Source organism: Quercus lobata, chromosome 5, assembly GCF_001633185.2.
Source record: "Quercus lobata isolate SW786 chromosome 5, ValleyOak3.0 Primary Assembly, whole genome shotgun sequence".
Taxonomy (NCBI): Eukaryota; Viridiplantae; Streptophyta; class Magnoliopsida; order Fagales; family Fagaceae; genus Quercus; species Quercus lobata.
The window spans coordinates 39,675,988-39,688,929 of NC_044908.1; the positions used below are offsets into that span (position 1 = coordinate 39,675,988).

Below are 12,942 nucleotides of genomic sequence, written 5' to 3' on the forward strand. Positions count from 1 at the left end.
ATATTTAAGTGTTTTCTCATCCATTGTTTGGACTTCACTTATTGTATGCTTTACTTTGTTTATTTATTTCTCATGGACGAGTATGTGTGGGAGGTGTTTATTCTTTCCTCCTTTACTTTTTATTACCTTAAGGTTTTGTTTCACCATTTGGTGCTTTGCCATCAATGATTGTCGTCTAAGGACGGCTATTGACAATATGTCTCTGCGTTCAAAGATTTTATTCATCTATGGTTTTTAGCCTTTCTTGTGGACTTTAATTTCATAACAAATTAAAAACACTTAGTAAAAAATTCAAACTGCTTTATATACCAACTAGGAAATTTGTACATAACAAAATGACGTCCACAAACATTGCAAATGCCAATAGCTAGTGCTTCTCTCTTGGACGACTCCTATAGACAATGACTCATTTTTTGGTTACCCATCAATGTTGATACTAAGAAAGAAAGAGCTTATCTTCTCTCTTGGATCCTTCTTTTTTATTCTCTCTCGGACAACTCCTATGGATGATGACTCATTTTTTGGTTACCCATCAATGTTTATACTAAGAAAAATATATTCAATAAAGTATGATAGGGCTAGGTTAATGGTCTTTGATGGAAGAACAAATTCATAGCAGAAAACGAGGAATTCCTATTTAACCAAATAGTCCAAGAAGTAAAAAAGGGAGAGTAATGTTCCAAGGAATACGGAATACCCCCTAATAGAAGAGTTGAATTGTGCATTTCGTTTACTCAATCTTGCAACGGGATATAAAAAAACACAATAAGTAACATGTAAAATTTAGTTTAGTCCAAATAGTCTTGACCAAAAATAGTCCTGTAGAACACGAATTGGTGTTTCTAGGCTACTACAACGAAGACAAAAAAATAAAAATAAAAATAAAAATAAAAACAAGCTTGTGAGATATATCCATGTTTTGTGGAATTTTTTTTTTTTGCATTTAGCCTTAATTTTATAACAATTTTGTAAGTTGTCATCTTTCTAAAACTATTTGGAGAAATAGTATCTCAAGTCTTTAAGACTCGAGTTTGGTGACAAAACTCGAGCATTTAAGACTCAAGTTCCAATGGTGGCACACAGCTGATGTAGAACAGTATACACGTGTAACCCACGTGGAACTTGAGTCTTTAAGACTTGAGTTCATTGAGTGTGTACAAAAATAATAATAGTAGCTCAATGATTAATGGGTTCGAAGTGTCAAGTCCATCAAGTAGATATTTGCAAAAGACATTGTAAGAAAAATCATCTATAACCTCTCAAATCTCATTCAATTTCGTCTCTCTTCCATGGCTTTTTCCTTCAAATCATTCACATCTTTATGTGTGCATGTGTGTGTGTGTGTGTAATTGGTTCAAATTGTGTGCAGTGATAGGGATCGTGAGCTATACCGTAGATCGACAATCGGGATGCACTTGACAAAGACTAGGTTTGTGCGTGCTGTTGGTCTTCTTCTTCTAGGTTCTTTCTTTCTCTCCTTTCTTTCTTCTTCTTCTCCTACACTTGTACACCACTGTATGGAAATTGAGCCTCCAAGAGTCAAGTTCCACGTGAATTATTTATCCACATCAGCTTGGAACTCAAGTCTTTGAAGCTCAAATTTCTTCACTAAACTCAAGCCTCTAAAGCTCGAGATGATACTTTCCTAAATAGTTTGAAAACCTTGCTTCCTAACGAATTTGTTTCTATAATCATGCTAGAGGCCAAATATCCCCATGTTTTGCCATACAATTCCACACCTAAAATAAAATAAATAAATAAATAATAAAAAGAGGTTAAGGTGGCATAGGTGTCCTCCAAATTCAAGCTTATGAGGGGGATGGGTCCTAATTAAACTATAATTAACTGCAGCCACACAAGAATAAGGTATGACTTTAATTTCTAAGCATGCTCATTTTCGGCTAACTCTACTCTACTTTCCCCCTCTCTCCTTCCATCCAAACTATGGGTAACAAAAAATCTTCTTCCTCCCTGAGAAGCAGCCCCTGAATCCAATAATCAAACCAAAAATTGAGGTTACTGCCCCGCCCAAGACTCCACTTGGGTACCTCTTTCAAAAATATCCCAACCCTTCTTCATGAAAATCCAGGTGCTAGAGCAAGGAAGCTTATCAAAGTTGCTGGAAGCAAATCTCCATCCGTTTTTCAACACTCGGGCCAATAGAGAGCATTTCTCACAATAAAATCTCTAATTTAACACTACTTTTATTATTTATATACCTATTAGAATGAACTACATTAGAAGTGCAAAGGTGAGAAAATAATTAAGTCACAAGATTTATTATTCATATGCTTTCGTCGAAATTTCCAAATTTTGACAATTACACAAAAGTAGAGTTAAATTGAAACTGATAAAGAAAATAAGCAACTCCAATGATACTGTTCATTTTGGTGTATAAGAACACAGTAAGGTATGCCCTCGTATAGATACAGCATGTGCAGCTAATCTCTATGACGGCTTACATACATGATGTGTAGCTACAATTTACCCGGAAAAGTAGGCAAAGCCTTAATTCTACAGGAAAGGCCTGACCCAAATACGAAAAATAAACAAAATCAAAGGTTATGACATGCTGTCTCTACACTTTAACCATTGTCTATAAGTTATCTCAGTAAAAGCAAACTAGTTGACATTGTGATACTTAAGCCCCATAATCTTTGATATAATATTTGTCTTCTGGATAATAAACGGCACTCACTACATTGCCTCCAAATTTCCTCCCATTCAGTGCATTCCTTGCATTAGCACAACCAGAGATATCAGAATACTCCAAGAACACCTGCAAATGAAAAATCATAAGGGATGATAATACTGATGTACCCGCCATTGATTTTTCAAAATACTTGTGAGCCACAATTTCACTTCCTAATCATTGTTAAAATTTGGAATGAATTATACAGCCAGGCAAGCAATTGTATAAAAAGGGCATTCTAGTCAAAAATCTGGTTAAGACTTGAGTTAAGAGAAGGAAACTTACTTATCGGGTGGGGGTGGGGGGGGAGAAAAAAATGAGAGAGAATGAAAAACTCTGTTTAGAAAAATCTAGTGAGATGCTAAAAGGACAGTCTGTTGAGGAAAATCTAGCAAGGAATTAAAAGAACGCAACCTTTTCCCAACACAAGTAGAAACAAAATCTTGCAAATCTGCAAAACCATCTGCCTATTAGTTTCAAAGAAGACTAAGATGTTACAAAACAATATGCAATAGCCCTACTCAGAAGGAAAGCCACCAAACAAACACAAATTTTGTCATGATCAGGCCATACATGATGCCATAGCAACTCTACAAACACTGAAAAGAGCACCAACATGGCTATTTAAGATATTACATCTATTGATCTCTTTTCCTCTCTTCCCATGTTAACTGGTTGACATTTTAATTGCTTCCAGCATGCAATGAAAATGAATTCAAACAATTAGCAAATTTGACTAAAAAATTTCTAAAGAGGTAAATAATTTTCAAATGAATTTTCACAGTTTTTTTAAGGTTATTAGAAAATATCTAAGCAGCATTTACTACTCAAGTAATCCTTCAAGTAAAAAGAATTTTAGTATAAAATAAGACAATTTTCAGAATAAATTCATAAATAGCACTTTCACGTACAAAAGCTCATTTCTTGAGTCACAAATATATTTAGCAAAGAATACAACCAAAAAAAAAAGTAATATATAGCTATTAATCATTAAAAAAGAAAAAACAAATCTGATAATATATCAGTAAATGATGCAACAAAGGCAGTTGCCTCAGTGGTCACAATGCGTGACAAAATCTAATGGAGTTAGGGGACTAAGTTTTATCCCTCACAGCAACATTTTCAACACATCCAGTTTCATTCACTAAAAAAACTATATCATTGACAAAAGGCATACACCAAGCGATATTATCTTGAATTAATCTAGTGAGCGCAGCCATCACCAGTGCAAAGAGAGATACAGGTACCCTATCATACACTCTCTTTACTTATCACCAAAAAAAAAAAAAAAAACCCTTACACTTTCTCTAGGTCAATAAAAACCATACAGAGATCTTAATGCCCAAGGTACAAACATAAAATAGCAAATGATACACTTAACAGTACTAGTACATTTAAAAAGCAAAGAAATGGAATTAAACATTGAATGCACTAAGATCAGGCAGAAACCCAATAAATTACATACAGCAAAACAGAACTAAATATACCTTTCCAACACCTGGGATCCAGTCTCCATTTTGATCTGGACGAGGAATAATGATGCCCACCAAAGTTCCTTATCATTCCAAAGAAAAAAAAAGTTTCTATTTACTATATATTGGTAGTAGTATAAACCATGAACCAGAAATAGATATAGTATAGGTGGATCTCTTAAGGATACTTTGTTATAATGGTGTCTTATATGCTGCCCTAACGATCATTGTAGTCCAACCTACAAGTTTGTTGGCAAAGGGAAGGAAAGGGGTAGAGAGGGGTGGGGAGACCAAATATATAGGATACAAAATAATTGTAAACAAACCAGCACACAGGTCTCAAAATCTTTGGGTTACAATCAAAATCCTGCTTCCAAGTGCAGGGGATAGGTTTTGAGAGAGAGACCAGCCATTCCTGTATTTGTATTTCATCTATTGTTAGAAAGTTCACTCTGCTCCCCGTTTTTCCTTTTTAGATATGTTTAAGCATTGTGATTTTAAGTGTTTGATTGTACATCCTCTTGAGTACACCCCGGTGTACTCAGTTAGTTTTTTCCATTAAAAATTCTCATTACTTAAAATAAATATATATATATATATATATACACACACATATATATACAGGCCAAAGGCTGAACCATGTATATTGCTTGTCTTTTCTATGTGATTGTTCTTTTCTTTCTCAATTTCTCTTTGAATCGTTGCTCTAGTCTTGGGTCTACACATAACAATTCACAACTTTATCTTTTCATTTAACTCAGTTTTTTTTTTTTTTTTTTGGGGTGAGGGGGGAATATACTAAATTTTTTGTAGTTACGTGACTTGCATGAACTGTTAATTTTAACACAATGGGGTGCAAATTGCAAGTACCCCATAATTTATGGTGGTTTTCTACCAAACACCCCCCCCCCCTTTTTTTCTCTTTTTTTTTTTTTTTTAAGTTTGTAAATGTTCTACATACACAGGTTTGTCACCAGAAACATAAAATTGGTTATTAGGAGAAGCAAATTCATAAGACTTGTATACCAAATTTGCTGCATTCATCCCGCATGTCTTCGGAGATTTCTTCATACTCTTGATCATTCCTCAGTTGCTCCACAGTAATTGCCTTTTATCATTAGGGAAGAAAAAACGAAGTATTTGAAATCAGTTAGTTAAATCAACCTATTAATAACCACAATCTCAAAGGGGAAAAGAACTGATGAAATAAAAACTTGATCACCTAAAGAATAATGTTCTATCTTAACCATACAAGCAGGACATATGTCTGGATGTTTTACTAAAACTATAGTGGCAGAACAATGAACATTGGAAGCCAATAATAATAGGAAAATCCATATAGCTGCGGTTTACATTACATTAAAAGCTATACCTCAGTCAAGCATAAAACTTTAGTTGCAGGTTCTGCATTTGCTACTGGTGCTACCCCAGGAAGATTCAAACCACCAGCTATCAAAGCCATTTTCTAAAAGACAAAGCAATAGATAAATCAAAAATGGAAATGAATGAGATAAAAATAAAGAAACAGGAGCCACACAAACTCGGGCTTTACGTGCATAGTTATATGCTGTTGTGCCTGTGCTAAGATCATTTCCTGTTCTGTTTTGGACTGCCCCAAGCTGTAAAATTCCAAGGCAACAACGTTTCAGGTAATGTACACAGGCTCATAATTAAACATGCATATTGCCACTAATAAATTTGACAAATTAGTGCTTGTTTGTAGATATATAACAACATATAGACATTTATCATATCTTTTGTAAATATTAAACAAGACATCAGATAGATATAGATCAAAAGACCCAATGTGTCTACTGGATCTACTTTCACTCTACTTTTGGAATGGGAAAATCTCATAAGGCTTAGGTTTTTGCACCCAAGTTATCATATTTACAACCGTGAAAATCAAAATAAACTAAATATAAATATTCCATGATACAAATACATATATCCTATATGAGTAAGATTTAATGATCAAAACACAATTTCTCAATGCTAGAAAAAGTGCAGACTTTTCTGATATTTCTTCCCCACTCAATTTAATTTCTAGAAACTCTTTACAAATAGAATTTCTTACTGCACATCTTGTGTCAACTAAGTCAAAGACCTATAAGAGGAAGTAAAATGAAGGAATTCCACTAAAACCAAAATACAATGTTCATAAAACAAGCAGGAATAAAAATGACACTGTTGATGATGATTGTCTAAAGATTGTCAATTCATATACATTTGAGGCTCAATTGACCCAAAAAAAAGGGGTGGGGGGGGGGTGCGGGGGGTGGAAACAAAACAAACCTGGCAGTAGCACGCCTGACCGTTAGGATTTTATCACCCATTTTCAAGCCAGTAAGAGCAGCACAAGCAATGTCTGTCACAGCTGGATCCTGAAGTTCTTGTATGTTAGCTGAACAGTTTTCAGGAGGAAGAATCCTCCAGAATTATAACGTTGTACAAATATGAGAATAGAGATTGCCATATAAATTAATCAACTTGATTAGTCTTTAAGTCTCCGCAGTCCAAGTTAAGATCTGGAGATTCTAAATGTTAACTTTATTTACCTGATAGACGCAGAAACCATATCCTTTAGAGACTCCTGTGTCTTTATCCTTAACAAGATCGAACCCACGGAGAGGTCTGTGATAGGTCAAGTGTACACTTAGGACATGAAAAAATAGTTGATCACAAATGGAAGCAGATCTATCAATGGAAGGGGAAAGAAAACATGAGATTTTAAGAACAAACAAGCATAGATACGTAGTTATTTAAGCCCCATAATTGCCAAGGAGATCCAGCTCATATTCAAGACCTACTAGGTGCATGTGTAATTATCAATAAAAACAACACTAAACCCCATACCCAAAGGCCTGTAGCAATTCTCTTATCTGTGCTTCAGTAAAGTAGTATGGTAGTCCACCAACAAAGATACGATCAGGACCCTCTGCTCCACCAATTAAACTGCAATCAGATCCAGAATTAGCACAACAGAAGTAACAAATTCAACTAAACATCACAACATATTAATTTACAAAGACTTTATAAAGAGTACATCTCCAAACCAAGTCATGAATTAAACAATAGAGCTGGCATACCCTGGTGTGAGCCCAACAGCAGATAAGTTGAGATGAGGACTTGGTTGGCTAGGACCAAGTGCTGCAGCTAATGCAGGATTGTAGTCTGTAGGCCTTCGCACCCTCACAGCAACCCCCTTGTGTGATCACAAAAAATATGTCAAATGAGGAATTTGTTATCAAATAACTTCATCTGAGTCAATGCTCAGTTCAGTTCCTTTTTCTATGTACATTATGACACGAGTTTCTATCCCATATGTGCTTTCATTTCATTCTCACATCCACTCGTTTCGTTGTTATTTACAAAAGCCACCTTTCTCCTTATGAAAAAGAAATAGATATTTTAAGAAAAAAAGGTTTCAGAATGGCATACCTCAAATATAATCCCATCTAATGCCATCGCATTACTTGCTTCTTCAACAGTTCTCATCTCCACAAATGCAAACTTCTTCTCATGATTAATGTAGACATTGACTACTGCATCACCTACAAGTTCAGATACAGGATTATGGATCAAACAAAACTTGTGAGACCATAAACACGTACTACAAAGTCGAACTGAATCATCCATGGCAAACACATGCATGGGCAACATGTTTATAGTTAAATGACTACCTTGACCAGAAGAATTTCCACCAATTGCTGCCATGACAGAGCTAAAGAAAGTTGCAATTGTCTGTTTCAAATATACAAGGAAATCATCATTCAAAGCATGCTTCAAAGAATTAAATGAAACAGTTATTTTAAAGGGCAAGATGCATAAGACGTGACAATTAGGAAAATTAAATAATAATAAAATACAATAAAAAGTTTCAAGGTTAACTGCAACTATCATGTAACAGCATCTAGCAAGCTTTCTTATAAATTAGCAACACTAAAGATCCAAAAGAACATGGATTAACTAGCATTCTAGCTAGCAAAACATGCATATGGAAATCCTATCAGACATAAATGACTGTCTGACAAAGCTCCCACAGAATGAGGAAAAGAGAGAAGAAACTTTAGATGCTAGTATACTATGCTAAGAGTAAGAGAATTATTACTTTAACTTTATTCTATATGAGATAACAGTTTGAATTAAAGAAAAGCCTTTTGACTTGGATTAGCTTCATGAAGAGTTTGTTAGATAATAATACAATGTACCACCCATGCATAAAGTGAATTTATTGAAGGGAAACTACCCATCCATGCATAAAGTACATAGCAGAAACAGAAAATGATACATCTTATTTCCTGAAATATATACTAATATCCTTCAGTCACCTCCGATAATTTTTTAAGTTAAGTTATTGGTCAAATATAAAAATTTTGGTTCCCAGTACCATCTTTTGGGTTAAGTTATAACTTGTGTCTGCTTAGTATTATATATTTTTCTCACAACCAATCCCAAAACCGGGAAAAAAAAAGGGTTGTATTAGGTTGATGGACAGCATAAAGATTTATTCACTATAAATCATGAATGGGTCTCTTGGGTTAATTTATGGTTCTGCAAGTCAGCAGTAAAAAGATGTATGCAACATATGCATACACATTGTAGCACAACAAGAGTGCCAGATTAAGGCTAAGAAAAAGGAATAGAAAGGGGCCTGCTACCAACCTTATCACAAAAAATAAGAATTTGAAAGTGCACGTAGTGGAATATATACATAAACTCATAAAGGGTGCTGGTATTATGTCAAACAACGGAAACAGGAGCCTTGTCTATACTTAGGAAAGAGAAACAAGAAGCAAAAACCAAGGCAAACCTGCTCATTTGCAATTGGAGGAAGCCCACCAACATATACCCGTCGTGCATGCCTTGTAGCCTGAAAGAAAGAAACAGGTAGAGAAAACTCCATTGGAAATCTTTTAAGCATACCTCATTACTGGAGTGGGGAAGGCATCACAATTCACCTGCTGGGTCATGGCTTGGATTGGCATTAGGGGAATAGCTCCCAGCTGCAGTATATGACATGTAATTTAGGAACATGAAGATAAAAATGGCAGAGCCGACAGAGGAAATCAATAAAAGATGCTTGTGGAAAACATGCACCTGTGATGTCCCAAAAGGTAACATGTTCTGTACGATTCCTGGCATTGATTGAGAAACAACTGGTGGTTGCACTACATAATTGCCAGAAAGGAAGAAGTAAATACTGAAGAATGACTAATATAACTGAAAGATTAAAATGTGTTACAAGAGATTTTTGAGAAGTTACACATCTAAAAGCCTAATTATCTATCGCATTATAAATAGAACAAGAAAGAAACCTACCATACCTAAATTATACCATCAAAAAACAAAGTAAGAAATGAAATCCCTTGCGGATGATAGGGAAATATGTGTAAGTCTACCAAATGGAAACTGTTGCCGGTGGGAGGCGAACAAGATCCAGCCAATCAGTGCATTGATTCTCCATTGAACATAAGATCTACAGCAGTCACGCCGAGGTGTACCACAGTGGGACATGTAGTCCAACATTGCCTCCTTACCCAAACCACAATCACGAGACACAAACAAAAAACCACACACAACAGCCAAAGAACACAACAATGGTTCTCAGTAACCACAGTAAACTATTAAAAAATTAAAAAATCATTTAATAAAAGCCACAAGCAACTCTAAACAATACAGGCAAGAGCAGAAACTACTAAAAAATGAAAATACAAGTTTCACATTGAACAGAACCCAGTATAGTTAACTAGTTGATAATAATTGCTATATGTAAGTAAAGAGTTTAGATGCAAACCTGGAACAGCAGCACCATGCAGCACATCGGCATTAGATGGTGCCATGTCAAAACCACTTGTTCGTTTGCTGCAGACATGTAGACAATCAGCAAAATAATAGTGGAGTGATACAGTTTTCAAAACCATATTAAATAACAACATTTTCCAAATTTCTACGGATCTCAAAGTTATAACAAATTCCTCACCATTTCTCTTATTTTATGGTATACCAGTCAGTGGGGAACATGTGATACAAATGCATAGTAAGATCAACAGTTATTTAGAGAAAAATAGGAAGATCAATCCAGTGCGATTGCAGAAGAATATCTGCAAGTGTGAAAATCAAAGTGAAAAAACAGAAATAGTTGATTATGTTGCATACCTTTTTGATCGAGAACGAGAACGAGAGTCTGATCTGGATTCGTTCTTAGATCCATCCCTAGAAGAGGATCGTGATCTATGTCTATGCCTCCTCTCTCTGTCTCCGCCATAAGAACGGTGCCTACAAAAGGGAGGTATGATATTTACTAGTCAGAATATAAGAATATATCTGAAAAACATGTTCAACTCACTTATGTGGGACATTAAATGGGATTTACATTAAATAAGTTCCAAAGCGCAACAATGGTCAAGAAAGGACCACACGTTAAAATGTGCAGGTAAATCTTGTAACCAATAGTTCCTTTTTTTCACTGACTAGTTCCAATCGTTTTGATGATCAGTAAATGAATAAAACCAGTGAGAACGTGATAACCTGTCATAATGGCTGCTTTGATGACGGTCATAATCATCATACTTGCCCCTTCCTTTATCATCCCTCATACTTCTATCCCTATAGTCCCTGTGATGACGGTCTCCATCTGTTTCCCTATCCCGATTTCGCTCTCTAACCCTCAACCTCTCACGATCTGATCCACGCGAATTTTGCTGAGATAATTTCACCCTAGTCAGTCATTTGATTAATATCCATAATGACAGATTACTAAACAAACTAAGAGTATAAGAGATACAAAGAATACACTGCAAGCTAGAATATCAACAACAACAACAACAAAGCAGTAAAACTACCAAAACTATTAGAATATGAGAAGTTACAAATTTAAATGTAAACCAACATCCATGAACAAAACGCAAAAATGATCAAAATTTCACGAAAGCTGATTAAGCATGCCACACAGCCAATGAGCTCTACCTCAAATGGCACTTCCTCCTCCCATAATAACAGGATGAAGGACAAGATCATGCGATCACCTACTGGTTGCATGTGTAACTTACCAATAGATTTAAGGATAAAACTTAGGCATAGTACCTTAAATGCAGTACCTTACGTTCTCTAATTAAATTCAAACACGTAACTAGATTGACTTTAATTCTCCTTAGGAAAGATAATATTGTTTGTACAATGTACAATACAGTCTAGACGTGTTTGCATTTAATTGGAGAACCTAAGTTTATCGCTAAATTTAAAAACTGTCACACAAAAAAGAATTGTTCCTCGATGTTTTGCACAGCATGTCAGTGTCTACCGAATGTGTGAGGGCATAATAGCACAAGCCGTCTTTACACACAGAGACATACAAGTTACTCATTCAACTAAATTCAGCTTATAATCCAAAAGCATTGGCTGGATTGGGAAAATTCCAACCCCAAAGCATTGGTTACATAGGTCATGTTTGTTTTAGTTCAAAATACCATTTTATTTTCACGTCCGGCTGCTTTTAAAAACCTCGTATATATTTTTCCTAAGTACAACTATAGTTTTACATAGCTATGAACCAAACACAAATTAATCTCTAACAGAACTCGGATTCTAAAACCACATCACTCAAAAGTCAAAACACTCGCTGAAACATTATGACCACACCAAAAAAATAAACACATTATTCGAAAAAATTGAATCAGAAAAAATGAAGCAATTAAAATACAGAAAAGATAAATAAATAAGACCTTGTGATGCGAATGGCGAGCATCGAAAGGAGAAGAGCGACCGGGTTCGGATTCGGGTTCGCGTCTTTCTTCGTTGTCAATAGAGGCGTAATCGGACATTGTAGGTTTAGAATTCGAATTTGAAACCCTAATCGTAATTTTAGGTAATTATATATATTATTAGCACTGTGCTGTGCTCACCGTTTTGCTATCTATTTTTCTTCTTACAGATTTGGATATTTTTCAACTTTTTCAGAGTATGATATACGAATACAATATATGAATTGCACGCACACACACGAGAGTGAGTAACGACGCTGTTTTGGTTGGTCAGAAGACTCAGAACACAGAAGAAACAGGAGGATAATTATTAATGGGTTTCTATTGAAGTTGGCCCGAGTAAGGGCTGGACTTTTTTGCAAAAAGCCCTAACCCCTAATTTTTTTTTTTAATTCAGATAAAGCCCACTTTGACAAGGCAAGAATACTTTTTTTTTTTTTTTTGCTAGATGCAAGCCTACATTGGGTAACAACTTCTTTTACAACGGCAAGAAGTAATAGAGGAGAAATTTGAAGTAGGTTCAATTAATTAAAGGCTAAAATACCACCGCATATCTTTGGTGTGGTGGTCACTCTATAAGTATAAATGCTTGTGAAGTGTGGGAAGCAAAAGCCGAGGTTCAAGTATCTAGAAGAGAGTTTCACACACATATACACTTAAATTAAGCTAAAGTGGAAATTCTATCTTGTATAAAAAAAAAAAAAATTTAAGGCTAAAATACAAAACTAATCCTCTAAATTTTACCTTTTATGATTTTACCCATATACACTTAAATTAAATTAGAGTAAAAATTCTATCTTGTATCAAAAAAAAAAAATTAAAGGCTAAAATGCAAAACTAACCCTCTAAATTTTACCTTTTATCATTTTAGTCATTTAAGTTTCAGTTTTACCATTTCAGACATCTAAGTTTCAAGTATAGTCGATTCAATCCTTCGTTAGTCTTCTGTTAAGTGCTACTGTTTACTAACCAAAACGACGTCGTTTTGGATGATATTTTTTTAATTTCTTAAAAA

The 12,942-nt window shown here is 35.0% G+C and overlaps 1 protein-coding gene across 2 annotated transcripts; it reads right to left on the reverse strand.

The window, feature by feature from the left end:
- Window positions 1-2,263: 2,263 nt before the first annotated feature.
- LOC115989626 (splicing factor U2af large subunit B-like) lies at window positions 2,264-12,202 on the reverse strand. Of its 2 annotated transcripts, none has more exons than XM_031113418.1 (18): window positions 11,889-12,202; window positions 10,696-10,868; window positions 10,324-10,443; window positions 9,962-10,029; window positions 9,265-9,335; window positions 9,126-9,170; window positions 8,978-9,037; window positions 7,848-7,908; window positions 7,606-7,718; window positions 7,254-7,369; window positions 7,021-7,119; window positions 6,723-6,798; window positions 6,460-6,548; window positions 5,717-5,783; window positions 5,537-5,629; window positions 5,191-5,272; window positions 4,180-4,247; window positions 2,264-2,779 (listed from the first exon to the last, which is right to left on the reverse strand). In XM_031113418.1, the coding sequence occupies exons 1-18, from the start codon at window positions 11,985-11,987 to the stop codon at window positions 2,642-2,644; spliced, it is 1,638 nt and encodes a 545-aa protein (XP_030969278.1). In that variant the 5' UTR covers window positions 11,988-12,202; the 3' UTR covers window positions 2,264-2,641. The 2 variants fall into 2 exon arrangements, with proteins under 2 accessions (XP_030969278.1, XP_030969279.1); XM_031113419.1 differs by lacking the exon at window positions 11,889-12,202 and adding an exon at window positions 9,567-9,699 and having other exon boundaries at window positions 10,696-10,708.
- Between the last annotated feature and the right edge of the window lie 740 nt (window positions 12,203-12,942).